Source organism: Eurytemora carolleeae, unplaced genomic scaffold, assembly GCF_000591075.1.
Source record: "Eurytemora carolleeae unplaced genomic scaffold, Eaff_2.0 scaffold453, whole genome shotgun sequence".
Classification (NCBI taxonomy): Eukaryota; Metazoa; Arthropoda; class Copepoda; order Calanoida; family Temoridae; genus Eurytemora; species Eurytemora carolleeae.
Genome location: NW_019396460.1, coordinates 37,419 through 54,313, shown reverse-complemented (window position 1 = coordinate 54,313; position 16,895 = coordinate 37,419). Strand labels below are relative to the sequence as shown.

General features: G+C 32.7%; 2 protein-coding genes across 2 annotated transcripts; both read left to right on the top strand.

Annotated features, from left to right (window-relative positions):
* The first annotated feature begins 1,787 nt into the window (after nucleotides 1–1,787).
* LOC111703710 (uncharacterized) lies at nucleotides 1,788–8,053 on the top strand. Its single transcript, XM_023475738.1, has 6 exons — nucleotides 1,788–1,865; nucleotides 4,057–4,179; nucleotides 4,739–4,791; nucleotides 5,312–5,375; nucleotides 7,259–7,308; nucleotides 7,781–8,053. Exons 1-6 carry the CDS (start codon nucleotides 1,789–1,791, stop codon nucleotides 7,951–7,953), a joined length of 540 nt encoding a protein of 179 aa, XP_023331506.1. The 5' UTR covers nucleotide 1,788; the 3' UTR covers nucleotides 7,954–8,053.
* Nucleotides 8,054–9,078: 1,025 nt separating this feature from the next.
* On the top strand, nucleotides 9,079–15,781 carry LOC111703709 (uncharacterized). Its single transcript, XM_023475737.1, has 10 exons — nucleotides 9,079–9,136; nucleotides 9,191–9,340; nucleotides 9,682–9,778; nucleotides 10,036–10,175; nucleotides 10,984–11,088; nucleotides 11,183–11,264; nucleotides 12,547–12,640; nucleotides 13,534–13,622; nucleotides 14,656–14,716; nucleotides 15,642–15,781. The coding sequence occupies exons 1-10, from the start codon at nucleotides 9,105–9,107 to the stop codon at nucleotides 15,764–15,766; spliced, it is 975 nt and encodes a 324-aa protein (XP_023331505.1). The 5' UTR covers nucleotides 9,079–9,104; the 3' UTR covers nucleotides 15,767–15,781.
* Nucleotides 15,782–16,895: the final 1,114 nt, after the last annotated feature.

The following is a 16,895-nucleotide window of genomic DNA, read 5'->3' as shown; positions in this document are numbered from 1 at the left end:
TATAATTTTGGTACACAGCATTTTAGGGCATATTTGGAGCCCCTGCTAATTTATATATTACAAATATAAAAATTAAGCCATACTAATATATCCCATTCTATTCAGCATTGCTAAAGTTTATAAAATGAATATTGTTAAATAGACTGTTCTTGTAAATTCAAGGGTGTTGGGTCATTTCATAAAAAGACATTTAATAGACAGGACATTTCATAGATAGGACATTTGATAGACAGGACATTTGATCAAACAGGACATTTGATAGACAGACAATTCATAGATAGGACATTTCACAAATAGGACATTTCATAGATAGGAAATTTGATAGACTGGACTTTTGATCAGACAGCACATTTCATAGACAGACATTTCATAGATAGGACATTTCATAGATAGGACAGTTCACAGGAAAGACATTTCATAGATAGGACATTTCATAGATAGGACATTTCATAGATAGGCTTAAAGCTGGGCTTGTATGCCTACTACCTCAATCTTCAGGCATACTGCCTGAGTGCCATGTTATACATTTATCAGACTATATCTTATTATAGTTAACTTCTTAAAGGTTTTTTTATAAACGGAAACTTTTCAGAAAAAAAAAGAGGAAACGCCTCAACTAAATGAGGTGTTAAAAGTTTTTTAAAAAATTGAAACGCCTCTAAAATATGTGGAAACTCCGTATAAAAAAGAGGAAACACCTCTACTAAATAAAGTTTTAAATTTTTTTTAAAAAACGGAGACGCCACAAAAAATAACGGAAACGCTTTAAAAAAAAGGAACCACCTCAACTAAATAGAGTTTTAATTTTTTTTTGAAAAACGGAAATGCCTTAAAAATATGCGGAAACACCCAAAAATTGTATTCTAGGACGGACACCAATTGTCACTTGTAGTAAAATCACAATTATATAAAAATCAGTTTTGAAAATGATAAAATCTCTTTTTTCATGTTCATCCACTGTTTACAGTTAAAAGTTAAAAGTTTACGGCGCCGTCTCTAGATTTTTATTTTAAATGAGTCATAATTCCAGACAGTGAATTTTCGTCTGACTACGCAATGTTTCGCGGTATACACAGGGTGAACAGGGTGCAGCAATTTTAATAATTGTGACGAAAAAACCCAGATATTTTTAATTACTAGAATTAGTATTTAATTTAACTTTAGTATTTTAACCAAATTAAAAAGTGCATACAATTATTTTTTATTCAAATTAAATACATTTTTTGTCTCAATTAAAATCAATATATATAGACAAGATTTTAATTGTGACGACACGTCACATACACACTATTGTATAAAAAATAATTGGAGGGGAATTGCTTCTTTTGAAATTGCGGAACCCTGTAGAAACGTATGACCATTGACCAGTTTTACAACGAAAACTCACCGTTTGAATATGACTCATCAGCACACTGCAGTCCTGACTATTTCTCTGCGCTCTAAATCTCAAAAGATTGAAATTAGAATACTTATTTTAGATAGTTCTGTTATCATTATGAAATATCAATACAAATATTAAAGCAAATGGTGAAATTTAAGGATCAAATTACGGAGTAAAAAATCAAAATCAATTTGTAACAGAGTATTTTTAAACCCTTATCATTCTATCTCTGTCTAGTAATTCGACGCTGCGCTGCCCGGAACTCCTTCGGATCGTTCGGGCTTGTGCCTCAGGATTATTATGAACGAAAAACCTAAATCAGTGTCCTATCTGTTATTTTAATTAATCTGTTCAATTTTTTGAACCACTGAAAATATTACAATTTACAATAAACAATTATAGATAAAATGGCTGCAGTAAGAATTGTTCAAATTCCAACTGATAAAGTAGGATTAATTATCGGATTTAAGGGCAGCACACTCAGGTCTTTTTAATATCTTATAATTGGTAAATTCCAAGAGAACAATTTTTGGACCCCCCCCTCCCCCATCCTATCAATTTTGTACATGGTGGCCGCAGTGCCCGGCCCCGTAGACTGTCCTAGCTGCGGCGCTTGGCCCCCTAGCCTGTCCCAGCGCGCTGCAGTGCTCGGCACCCTAGCCTCTCCTAGTCGCAGTGCTCAGCCCAGGAATCGTCTTAACCTAACCTAACCCTAAATAGTGGTCATGTACAAAATTGATAGGAGGGGGAGTCCAAAAATCTCGTATACTAATTTGTATCCTTTATCTGATATAAAATGTTTAAGATATCATGACAGGTTGTCCCTGAAACATGATAAAGCAAGACAACTTGAAGGGCGTCCTAACTTTTTATGTAATTTGCTGCATAATTGTCAACCTAATTTTAGAAGTAAATTCTGGAGATAATAGTCAAAAACTACCGCTAGTCCTGATATTTCTGCCTCTTTTGTGCTTTAATTCATTGCCCGAGATTTCGGGGTCTATCCTCGAGAACGATTTTTGGACCCCCTCCCCTCCTATCAATTTTGTACATGACCTACTTCAATAGCCCCAAATAAAAATATTTTTTTCTCTCAAAATCAAAAGTTCAGAAAAACAAAAATGTGCAAATAAATTGTTTCTATCGAAATCTAAAATTTTAAAAAGATTGAATCACAGAATCTCAGAAAATTTGCAAAATTGTAATTAGAAAATTCGCAATTTTCAGTTCTGGTATAATTTTCACGGAAAAATTGTTTTTCAATGGTTTTTAAGGTTTCAACTGAACAGCGTATATTGATTACCTTAGAATATACTAAGAAGGAAGGACCTGAGAATTTAAATAACTTTTCCTTAAAAATCAGACCAGAATTAAAAATTGTGAATTTTCTTGTTACAATTTTGCAAAATTTCTGTAAAATTTTAGATTTCGATAGAAATAATTCATATACACATTTTTGCTTTTCTGAACTTTTGATTTTGAGAGAAATAAAGGTTAGTGAATTTTCTTTTGGGCCATTGGAGTACCAAGAAAAATTACAAATTTTCAAAAAATATAAAAAAAACACCATACAGGATCCTGTTACACAAAGATAGGTACAATTTTGCACCAGGCGGCGCAAATCACACTTTTTTTGACTCACTTTGTATACATTATTTTCAAGGGCGCCCTTTTTCTCTTTTAATATTAAAAACTTTTATTTTTTTGAGTCTCAGTTACAAAATCTGAATTTATAATCCCTATACCTTTGCAACCCAATTTCGTAGACCTTAGTCATTTTAAACTATGAATTCTGTTAAATCAAATAATCCAAGCTTAAACTGTCAAAGGTTCACACAATCAAATTGCAAAGATAAAGTGATTAGTAGAACATTTAATAAAAACGGATAAACAATAATACCCAAGGTACTAATGCAAGGAAAGTTAATTGCGGTCGCGTATAATCTGCGTACATATTGAAACCAGTTTGTAAACAAGAATAGATGCATCAGTTTTCAGTTTTTGTAAAAATTGATTCCATGTCAGGCTGTGACATCCGTCTTGTGTTTACTTTTCCACCCAAAGACAGTACACTGCATTACAAAAAATGCGTACACCTCTGAAATAACTTTCCTTGCATTAGTACCTTGATAAAACCAGTGTTTTTCAGTTTTTGGTTTAGCCTCTTAAAAATTTCCCCAAAAGCTCATTGAGTTAAAAAACAGTCAAACTAAGGGGGGATTCTTATGTATAGAGATGGCCGGGTTCGTTTTTTAACGAAATAAATCTTTGAGGACAAACTAAATTTTTCGTGTTAAAGGGTGTCTTTCAGAAAAAAACGAACGCTGGACGAACAAAAGGAATTGTTCAGAGAAATGGAAAAATTATCGTTTTAAACAGGAACGCGAAATAAACTTAAAATCGTTGGAACAAACTTGAAAAAAAAACTATCGTGATTTACTGGACGAAAAGTTTTTGGAACCAGTTAAAATAAACTGAAGATTTTTCCTGAACAAACGTTTTTTTCTAAAACATTTTTGTTTTCTCACCAAACGTTCGTTCAGTGAGAACGAAATAGATGGAAAATGGACGATAAAACGAACAAAATGGGTCGTTCACAAACAATAAACGAACAAAATAAAAAAGGCAAACGTGCCCATCTCTACTTTTGTATTGTCAATTTCCTTTAATTTTAGGTTTAAAAACGACAACGGAACCTACTCCTTGACCATCAACGGTGTGCACAACAAGGCTGTGGAGAGAGTGGTGGATGAGGTCGAGAGGATATTTGCAGTGATCAGACACAGCGAGATATTCAGGTAGGTAGGTAGGTAGGTAGGTAGGTAGGTAGGTAGGTAGGTAGGTANTGATTGATTGATTGATTGATTGATTGATAGACAGACAGACAGACAGACAGACAGACAGACAGGCAGGCAGGCAGGCAGGCAGGCAGACAGACACGACATTTGAACAACTAATTTAGTATTAGAGTTTTAGACGATTACGCAAATTGAGCGTATTTTTACGCAATTTTTATACCTGAAATAAAATAATACACATCTCCAAAAATTCTTGATAATTTTACATAGAGCTGGGTTATAAAATATTTTCTTTAGAAAAATTAGATGTTTACACTAATTTGAAATCTGGAATTATTCAAATTTGCGTTTTAATTGCGTCATTGGAGCCAAAATAATACGCGTTTACGCTGCTTACGCAATTTGGATAGCTGGGAGCTAGTAAATGTAAAGTTTTTAGTCAATATGCCCTATTAGTTCATGTCATTCCTTTAAAAATGGATCTTGAAAATAGTATCTTATACCAAATTCAATTAATAAAAAATTTACATTTAAAAATAAGACTCTTTCCATTTTTTAGTACTCTATATTGCTGGAACGGAAAGGCATATGAATCTGCTGAAATTAAATTAGGTAACAATTTGGGTTTTGTGAGATGGTATAAAATTGATAAAAAAAAAGGGTTTGATTATATTTCTGACCGAACTTTAGTTTCATTGCAAAATTTGTAGTTACAAACTGTTACACTAATGAAAAAAACCTCATGTATGGTTAATCTATATATACTTTGCTTGTTTGTCTGTCTGTTTGTTTTTAATAAACGTCAAAACGGCTGAACCGATCGGATCTAATTTTGTGTGGGACTTCATGTGACCCCAGGGGGGAGTTTTACGAATGATCGAATTTTCTCAAATTTGTCTCTTTTGAAAATCCACGAAATTTGTTTTATAAAATCCGCGAAATTTCTGTTTCGTTATTGTTTTACAATGTATTCTAAGAGAAAGCTAAAAGCCTATTGTTATTTGAAAATGTAGTTTTTTGGGAGTTTTTCTTTAAAGAATGCTTTTTATGCATAAATGTACCCTGTAATTTGCAAATGAACAGTTGATATCTATGTCTGGATAATTTAGACATCTATGTTTGGATAATTTAGAGTTGCACAATGGTAAAGGGTCACTTCCTCTGAAGGCTCAAGCATACAAGATCAAGTCAATCAGGAACAGGAAACAAAACTAAATTTAAGATTTTATAAGATTAGGTTTGAATGGGTGAATGTAGTGGTATTTCATTTATCCAATGAGAAGTAGGAACTATATGTGTTGTAAATCTCCGGACAGCGTCAAGAAACCAATCTTATGCAGACTTAAAGGGAGTGACCGGCAATGTATGGTAGTTGAACTGAGAATGTAGCAATTTTTTAGGAATCATTTAAGACTTATGAGACGTTTTTACGGTGCATATTTTTTCAACAAGAGCCTAAATTCAATCTTTAAAATTCTCATAGATTGTTCATTTAGAGGGATGAGTTTGAGAATAGGTTTTTAAAAAATTATTCAATGACGACGACGAAAAATGTAGTAATATACTACAGTAAACTAATTTGATGTTTAAGATCAGGTTGAGAAAATAAAAAAATTAACTACTATCATCGAAAATACGTAATCTTTTTCAGTTATTGGTTTCTGTAATGTCTAATTGTAAGGGTTTCCAACGCAAGTGGATTTTACTTGCGCGCAATTCAGTCCAACTTTCTTGCGTTTGTATTTCAATTTTTTGATAATATTCCAGGATAGTCCTGTAGGCGGTCTGGGTTGCCCAAGATGGGGCTTCTTGCAGATCTCATCTCACATAATCACACACTATAGGAGGGGGCCGGGGGGGTTCTCGGTCACTGCTCAGTCCAATAGCTGTAGTGGGAAGGGGGGGGGGCTCAGGCACCGTTGCGCGCTGAAAACCCCCTGAAAATCTTTTCCAGGGGGGGGCACAGCCCCCATAACCCTCCCCCCCTAAATACGCCTCTGAGCTTAGCCACAATAAACTTTATAATTTGAAAACTGTTGAAACAAGTGAAATTCGGGCATCGATTATTTAAAATCTACAGAGATATTTCCATTCTTGTATCTGCTGCATAAATTTTTAAGTCACAGTTAAAATTATTGATTTTTAGATGGAAAAGCAATCCCGTTGCGCGCATATCCTCGCAATTATGCGGAATTTCGCAAATATTTAATTGCATCCTTGTTCGCAATTATAGCGCAATTGCGCGCAAGCGGAAGCAACCATTGCGCGCGATTCCGCGCAACGGAATTCCGATTGGAAACCCTACTAATTGTTTACAAACATTTTCTGTAGATTTCCTGGAATTTTATTAAAAAGACGACATTTGAAGAATTGGAAAAAATCTGCGAACAAATTCATAAAGAATGATGAAAAAGAAATAATTGATTCTAACATTGAAACTTTTTCCTAAACTTCCAATTTATTGACGGTTGATTTTTTTTACATTTTTTGTCGTCATTTAATAATTTTTAAAAAATCGATTCTCAAAACGTAACCACCCAAATGGAATATTTTGATATCGGCTTTGCACTCAAACTCAGTAATTATACATCATTGTTGTATTATATGTCTCAAATGAATCCTAAAAAATTTCTCCACAATACTACATTCTCAGTTCAACCACCATACATTGCCGGTCACTTCCTTTAATGATTAATCTAATTCTTTGATATTCTGCGTGGTGGTCATACTCTGCTGGGATAACTTAAATTGAGGGATCAAGCACTGATCCTTCAATTTAAAAGTACCCACATTGGATATCGATATCAAGTGTTTAAGATTAACTTTACTCCAAAATCAAGGTCCTACCTCAGATCAAAGTAGATTGGATCAAATAAGATCAGATCGTAATGGGATAAGATCAGATATCTACACTACTGTTCTGACTTCAGATTGAATTGGTTTGCACTTGTCAATTTTCGTGCCAAAATTGTATATTTCCATCATTAAGGAGGACGTTTTGAAATATGCCTTTATGAATTTTCAAAGGAAAGTTTGATAATCAATATTCCAATAAATATAAAATGTTTTGTTTGATAAGTCCAAGTGTGGCTGGATCTGTGTTCACTTCAGGAGAAATCTTTATGCAAGGTACATTACAGTTTAATGGCAAAATTTATAATTCTCTTTCAGGCGTCTTTTCCCAATTACTTTAACCACTCCCAGTCCATATGTTGCTGAAGAAAGGTTTAAAAAAACGTAATTTTTCACCGTTTTCTAAATATTTGACCATCAAAAATAAAAATATTCAGAAACATCCTGCCAGATATCGTCAATACCAAGTTAAATGATTTCCAAAATATTATCACATTTTAAAATCCCGAAAAATTTACAGAGATAGCCAAATTTAGCCGAGAATGGTTGTATGGGTCAAAAATGGCAGGAAAAACAGAGAAATGGCTGGCCCATTTAGGAAAATAATTTATAGATGCTAAATTTTCGTATTTGAGCTTGTTTTACCCTAATGCTTACTAAAAAATGTGCTGCACATCGGGAATTTTTTTCAGGGGCACCATAACCGTGCCCTCCCCCAAGAATAAGAATTATTTTGTTTGTAATCCAGGCTATGATGATACTAAGGTTGAAAACATCTTCAAGGAAGCACTCAATCAGAAATTGGGTTCCACTACTGAATTCACCTTCAGGTTTTCTTTGCTTTTATCCAATTATTTGTTGTTTATTATCCAATTGTGGAAGACGATACCTAGTCGCCTAAAACAAGACCCACAAGAATGAGATAGAACGGATACGGGGCATTGTACTTTTAAATCTACACGTGTGATCTTGATATAGACTCATGTTCTGAACCCTCTAGTAATAAGTTTATGCGTTTCATTAGAGTTTGACCTTACGTCCTCAATACAATTGAGTAAACTCGCATTTTTTTAAATTTTAAGTTAATTTTGTTTTATTGCTCAACTTTCATAATGGAATTGAGCTTTTGTCACAAACTCTAATTTTCTAATCACTATTTCTTTTTACCTCAATTTCGTTGACATTTAATATTTCAAACTATGATGAATAGGTTTAGATCAAATATTCTATGTTTGAAATATCAAAGGTTTACAAATTTTATCTCAATTATCTTTTTAACCAGTTTTATAAATTTCTTTATTTGTTTAATTTTTAGTTTAGTTTATTTTTTTTATTTTATGTAGATATATATTTTTCTCATAATCTTGCTAAAAGCCTTTTTTTAATGTTTAAGAAAAAAAGAGTTGTATATGTCCAATTTTTTAAAAGGTTTTAATACCCCTCCTTGTATAAAAGTAGTAGGTTTAAACAGATCATATTCAGCAAATAAGCAACCAATCTGAAAACAATGATATCCCAGAGAAAGCTAATTGTAAATTAGGTTTACTTTTATACTTGATATTTCTATTTTCAATAGATTTCATTCATAATATTATTTTTACGTCCGTATTACTTGACCAGAAATTCCACCAATGGCAGTGCAGTAAAGTGGTCACGTGATACATGACCAACATTACCGACCAACATTACCGACCAACATTACCGACCAATATTACCGACCAACACTACCGACCAACACTACCGACCAACATTACAGACCAACATTACCGACCAACATTACAGACCAACATTACCGACCAACATTACCGACCAATATTACCAACCAATATTACCGACCAACACTACCAACCAACATTACCGACCAACAGAGGGAATTTAAGTTATTATAACGACATTCTCAAATGTCTTAAGTCTGCATGATAAAAGTTAATTTTAATTTTAAAAGATGATAAAATTGTCTATAATTTTGAGAAAGGTATAAATTTTACCGCACCAAGGGTTCTCTTGCTGGGCTCTTAACTTTCATTAAAGTAATTTTTTTATTAAGTTTGCCTGTGAGAAATGGTCGAGTGATGATGCAAGATCTGACAGATAGGGATTTGAAGTAAGCCGATTTAAAAATCTTAATTTGTCTTATTAATGTTATATTTTTATTTAGAGGGTTTTGGAGTACTTTTCTGGCCCCAAGTTTATCAAGCAGGATTGCTAAGGGTCTCAAAGAAACTGGATTTAAATGTTTAAACAAAGACAGCCCAGAGGAGTACACGAAGGTTCGAGTGTTGGTCCGGCCAGAGAACGTAAAAAAAATGTAAGGTTTTAAGACTTTTAGAGTGGTAGATATTTATTTTTATAAATGGCTTTTTAGGTTTAAATTAACAAATTTTAAAGTAAAAAGTATTAAAAAGGGTAAAAAAAAACTTGCCCTTAGTTGACCAAATTTTGTTTCCAAGAGCATCAATTACAGGGGGGGGGGGGAAGGGGTAACTTTTAAAAATATTTGAAAAAATATTTTTGGACTTTCTTAAAACTCTAATTGAAGTAATTAACATCATAATCTTCTGGTTCCATACCTTTGCAGACCAGATAAAACCATAATATTAATCATACATACTTTATCAAGAAATCATAAAAAAAATTGTTACTTTTTAGTATTGTTCTTGCTTTTGATAAAAATTTGAACTCGCTGGCTCCAGAATCAGATTCAGATGATAGAAAGAATGCCATAAAACAAATACTATCGGCAAAGGTAATTTTTACACAATGAACTTTTTTCTTAATTAAATCCTTAAGAAATTGTACAGAATTAATGTTTAACTTTTACGCTTGAAACTCCATTTTATTTAATAAATCACTATTCCTTGATATACTTCAACAACAGTAAACTTGCCCTAATTATTACAGATAAGTCCTAAAGTTCTTTTACCAAACTTGCTCCACTTGGTAATTAGATTGTGGAAGTTAAAACTCAATAAGATGATCTTACTTGGTATTATTAACATTTAGACTTTGAACGATGTGCTTCCATTTGACATAGGAGGTTTTAAGATGTCCTATAGGAAGATGTTGTTGAAGGTTCACCCTACCAAGAACTCCCATCCTAAAGCCACAGATGCACTCAAGAAACTGAATGATGCTTTTGAAAGGTATTTGACGCTTTTTATCAAACATTTTCCTGATTGAAAAATTCACAATTTGCATCACTTGAAATTCACACTGAACTGTTTTCCATAGCACCTTACCTGTCCTTACAGAACAGCATTACTCAGAATTTATATTTTAACCTGAAAAATATAGCGAAGAGTTAGGGATACAGTGTTAAAAGGACATATTCTGTAGATTTTCTGGAAATAGTATTGAAAGAGCGTGTAGAAATCTGCTAACAAATTCGAAAATAATAAGAAATTCAATATAATGATGAAAAAGAAAATAATTGATTCAAACATTAATTTATTGACAATTTTCTATTGAAAAGTATGCTCCTAAACATCTAACTAGTTTACTATAGAGCTTTTGATACATTTTTGTCGTTGTTTTTTAATGATTTTTGAAAAATAAATTCTTAAACATAACCACCCCAAAAAGATGATTTTTGCACTCAAACTCAATAATTATACATCATGAAAACGTTTTATATGTCTCCAATGAATCCGGGAAAATTTCTCCACAATACTACATTCTCAGTTCAACTACGACACATTGCCGGTCACACCCTTTTAAACAGGTTTGGTTTAAGACATGTGCTGCGGCTAGCTAGGTCTTTTTTATAAACGCCTTTTTGGGAATTTGGACATTCTTGCTTGGTTATATAATTTTATAATTGAAAACTGCCATTTAAGGATAAAAACCACAGAATACTAAGTAGTGAGAAGGAATTAAATTCTCTTATATCTTCTCTATATTTTTTGTCTCTGTGGAAAATATCTTTTGTAAAGTACACAACATTTTATCAAGGCTCTCCACTGGCAGCCGAGGTTCTGAGCCAGCGTTAAAGATCACTTCAACCCCCTCAAGGCTGACTCGAAAACCTCCAAAGGTTATATCGGTCACCGATAATTTGTAAGTAGATTTTTTATAAGATTTTGAAATTGTTCTATCTTCATAAAAATATACCACAGAACTTGTGAATATAGTCAATCTTTTTAATGATCAGTACGAAGGTGTGCACTGTTACCATGGTGACAGAGAAGGATCTGGATATCAGGGCGTATCTCAATTCATTTGACAAGCAAGAGGTAAATCTAACAATATTAATGGATGAAGTTAAGTATCAATGGAGAAATAGAGAGAGGCTGAATTTAATGAATTTGAACCACATGAGACACGATTCAAACATGGTTGGTTAAGCTGGAAATTTTATTAAGTGTTTCAAGATTTGAGCCGAGGCTTATTGGAATGGAACCGATTATTGACAGTTTAGTTTTACGGTCAAATTCTTTAAAATCGGCCTGATAACTAATGCACTGCTGGGTCCCAGATTCATAAAGATAAGGAGACCTGCGGCTGAATTTAAAGAATTTTAACGGCGTCTCAAATTTGAGATGCGGCTTAAACATGGTTTGTTCCACTTAAAATTGTATTCAGTGTTTCGATATTTGAGCCAGCGCTCAATTGGAACCTGTTATTGGCGGTTCAGCAATGCGGTTTAAGCTCGATTACATTTCCACTCCATGGACTGAATTGAAAGAAGTCGTTGAACTACGTCCAGGCGGTTTAACCATGCATTTTTTCTATGAATTTTGAATTAGTAATTCAGGATCCTGTATACAAATAGAGAATAGTGGAACCGATTGTGGTTAGTTCAGCGACTTCTCTCTAATTCATTTAATCTGGTCTCATGTCTATTTACTCAATGAGTGTTTCCTTCAATCTGGTCTCATGTCTATTTACTCAATGAGTGTTTCCTTCAATCTGGTCTCATGTCTATTTACTCAATGAGTGTTTCATTCAATCTGGTCTCATGTCTATTTACTCAATGAGTGTTTCATTCAATCTGGTCTCATGTCTATTTACTCAATGAGTGTTTCATTCAATCTGGTCTCATGTCTATTTACTCAATGAGTGTTTCCTTCAATCTGGTCTCATGTCTATTTACTCAATGAGTGTTTTCCATTCTTAAAAAGATAAAAAATCTACACAATAATATTATTACTTAATTATTAAATTTATTTATATTTTAAACTTAAAAATAATTTTAATGGAATATCCTTAAAAATAATACTAATAACAAAAAGAAAAAGAAAACGGATACATTTGCTTGCAGGTCCCTGGTCCAAAATTAAGACAAAGATAAGAATTATTTTCCACCTTTAAAGGAATTGATTTTGTTCTTATCCTTTTATCTTTACATTTAAATGTCGGAGACCTTAGATATTTCAAACCATGACACATTTTAGATCAAATAATGATTTTGAAATATCAAAGGATTACACCATAAGGTTGCAAAGATAAAGCGATTGTAAAATCAGAATTTGTGGCAAAAACTCAGTTCCCTTGAATGGTTTGCATGACTTTTAGGATGAATTGTCTGAGAGGATTAGAAATGTACTCAACAACTGCTGGGAGAATATGGATGCAGAGGGTGGGATAGCAGATCCAGATAGCAGAACAGGTAAATTTAGAAATTGAGGGTGGGATAGCAGATCCAGATAGCAGAACAGGTTAACTTAGAGATATTGAGGGTGGGATAGCCAATCCAGATAGCAGAACAGGTTAACTTAATCCTTTCTACAGATACAAATCATGCATACAATTTAATTGTAGTAATCTATAAGATAATATTGTATTTACACTGTACTTCGAGGCCGGCCCCTTGGTTAGAATTAGTATTTCCCAGTATACCACTCAAATATCAACTGTTCTACACCTTTATCTAGTGTTAATCTATATACAGTTAATTTCTGGTAATTATTTACAACTACTTTACAAGATAATGGAATTTTACTTTAACAAGGGTTCCTATGACCAATTTTGCCTTCCAAAACATCCAGAGCGCAGTGAGGTATGTTCTGTGGGCAAAATTGGTCGCTGGAACTTGTAGGGAAGTGCAATATTTAATTTCCTGATAAAGTACAGTGGTAGGCGATAATATCAATATAATAAAGACGATTTTTTATTAATTTTTTATTGATAATAAGCTTTTTTCGAAGTACAAGTTTACAAGTAATTAAAGAGAAGTTTTTTTAAATAACAGCTTTGCTTTGTTTCAAATTATTTGTGTATCCATGCTGTCTTAAAGCTTGATAAATATATTAAAATTGAAACAGAAAGTCGTCTTCATTGTATTGTATTATCGCCTACCCCTGTAGTTGTACACAATTTTATCGTCTTTTGAGATAAAACTGCGCTAATATTTTCCCGAGAACTGAACAGAGCGGGTGGTTACTTTACTTATTTGTCCCAAGGGACGTAAAGTAACCTAATGTCCCTCTGATTGGGGAATCATAGATAGTTACTCTTCGTAATTTTAATTTCTTTTATTTAATATTTTTTTCTTCCTTGAAGGTTTGAAATTCGAGATGGTCGAACAGGTACAGGACAGAATCTACTTTGCGAAGGAGGTCATCTTTCAGGGAAAACCTGAAATACTAGAGGTAAAAAACTTTCTTTAAAATTCAGAAACGAAAATAGAATAAATTTCTCGAACTTTGATGCATTTTCGACAAAATTTTCGCAATACTGCAATAATCATAGCTTTAAGCATTAACTATATTAAAACGTGGTTCACTTTTCCCGGAGTTTTGTCTGTTTATCGGAGAATGTTGGGTTTGGCTCCGGGGATATGATTTGCAGACGACATTACACGAAGAAAGTTCATAAGGGTTTATGGTCGTCTACAAATGTGCTAGTTATGTTTCTACAATAAAATATTGTATACTAGGTATGTTTCTACAAGAAAATATTGTACGCTACAGTGATAACCAGAAAACTCTGGAATAGGAAGACGACTTTTAGACTCAATTTATGAATATAGTCCAATATGCAGGGAACACTGCAATTGTGCAGTATATACAGACCCATTCCACTTAATTTGGGATTTAAGAAGTGTCTAGTAAAACTATTTGATATGTAACAACATCAAATACATTTAAGTATTGCTATACAGTCGTCTTCCTATTTTAGAGTTTTCTGGTTATCACTGTAGGTAGTAGGTATGTTTCTACACGATAATTTAATATGCTAGGTATGTTTCTATAAGATTATAATATATTAGGTATGTTTCTACAAGATAATATAATATGCTAAGTATGTTCCTATAAGATAATATAATATGCTAAGTATGTTTCTACAGGATAATATTGTATGCTAGGTATGTTTCTACAAAATAATATTGTATGCTTGTAATGAATTATGTAATCATGCTATTAATATCTTTATTATCTATGTCCGTTTATCTATCTTATCATGTTTCATGTTGACCCTGACTGGCCATTACGGTCAGTTTAATTTCACCTGTATATTAAATAAAGTAGTTCCATACGAATTGTTGATTAACACGGACGTGTACAGAGCCTTGAGTTTTGGCTAGAGATTGAAAGCCTTGAGTTTTGGCTAGAGATAGAGTCAGTTAGATTCTAATTAGACTTTGAGTTGAGTTATCTCGGGGCTATATATTTTACATGCTAGGTATGTTTCTACAACAAGATGAGGATGAAAGTGTATGGGGATGACTGGAAGGAAAGTCAAGGTATCAAATATGTTTTTATCAGGATTAAAGTGTCCTACAAAATTGTTTCTAATAATTTATAAATCATCTTCTCGATCAATATTTCAGCAAATCATTATTTGTTTTTAGCTATGATTAGGGTTTCCAGTGAAGGAAACGTTCTGCGAAAAAATATGAAAAATTTCTGTCGTATTTCGCAAATTTTTTCGCCAAACATCGCATTTTTTGCGAAAAAGTGAAATTTCGCGAGAAATAAATATCCCATTTCGCGAAAACAATTTGTTTTGAAGCTGTAGTCTTTTTTGATGAATTTTCGCAAACGTTTTGCTTTTTTTTTTTAAATTTCGAGTTTTTTCGTGAAATTTCCGCATTATTTTTCGCGAAATTTTTGCATTTCTTATTTCGCGAAATTTTCGTATTTCTTATTTCGCTAAACTATTTTTCTTTTTTGCTGGACATTTTTTTGTTCAATTTTTTTTAAAGTTTTTATTTTAGATAATAATTATAAGTTATTTAATAAATTATACTCACCTTTTTTCTAGTAACTTATGTAACTGTCATTTGGTTCAGAAAACAAAATGTGTAGCCTTGTCAAACCCAACAAAATGTCAACATTTGTTTTGGGCCAAATCTTTCAAATTGGTCATACTTAAACCTTTTTGGGTCATGTGAGTTGCCACAAAAAAATTGACGTTTATTAGATACAAAAACAAACAGAAACATATATTGACTAGACATTTCTAATACCAATAATACCAATTTTAGTATCTGTTTGTGGTCGGTTTAGCTGCGTTTTTTATGTTTATTGGATATAAACAGACAAACAGGCAGAAAATCTGTATATCTACAATCTTCAATCGAAATTCTTTTTTTCCATTTTTTTTAAAATTCCCCTTTAACTAGTATAATGTACATTAAAAATCATCATTTATAGAGTATATTTTAGAGATTGAAATCAATTTCGGGGAGTCCTCTTCATCCTTTACAGGTGAGAGGATTATCATGATTGTTGTCACTTTTATTACTAAAATTATTATGATTATTATAGACTTGATAAGAATTCAGTATTAAAAAGCCAAGATTGAGTGGAATAACAAAACATGGTTGTACACACACATATGTACATTACAACTATACAAACAAATAGTGTTGGATCAATTTGATTTAATTAAACATGACAATTTCCTAAGGGCGAATATATGACTGCTCTCTTCAGATACTTCGTCCTAACTGCCATCCTCAGGGGTATAAGATGACTGATAACATTGCTTTCTCCGCCGATAATTAATGTCTCTTTCTCCGGCATCATATTAAACTCCCCTATTTCTCCAGATAAGGACTGGTTCGATGCTCTCTGAAGTTTATTGTCAGGCTGTCCATACTCCGGGTTCAGTATACCCTGAGATTCACTTGGCCTTATGTTTTCTACACTAGATTGTATTTAACATGCATCATTTCCCCGCTTCTTGGGGGCAATGAACTTAATCAGTTCTATGTACATATGATGATTATTATTATTATGATTATTATTATTATTATAATTATTTTAAGAATTGGTGGAAAAACTTCAATTATGAATATTTTTAATTGATCATATCATGTAATGACCAATCAGCCTACATTCTGAAAATTCATTAATGTTCATTCTGAAAATTCTATGATTGATTTAAGGAAAAAGTAAATATATGTAAGCAGAAGAAATTGATAGTAAAATGCAAAAATCTTGAAAAAACTTGCTCAAAACTCAAATATTTTTGCTCCTTGTTGAATGCTGATTGTCCCTTGGATTCGGAAAAAATTTAAAAAATCGTGAAACCTTTATTCCAAAGGTTTTTTTCTGATATTTTGAAAATTTATTTGTTTATATGTTTGGAAAAGTTATGTTGATATTTTTGGAAAATAAAAGTGATAAAATAGAAATAGATAGATTCAGGGTAGTGATGTGACAAATAGATAGATTCAGGGTAGTGAATCCAACCAACACTTGTTGCCGTCAGTATGACTGGAGTTTCCACCGGAATTTCGGGTTACGACTTCCGATCTATCTTAACTCTAGTTTGAAATATCTAAGGTCAGTGACATTGTGTTGCAAAGATAAGGGAATTTTAAATCAGAGTTTGCGGCAAAGACTCAATTCCTCTACGGCCGAATTATAAAGTGTGAGATTATTTTTCTTGATGAGTCAACTTTTTAGTTGTTC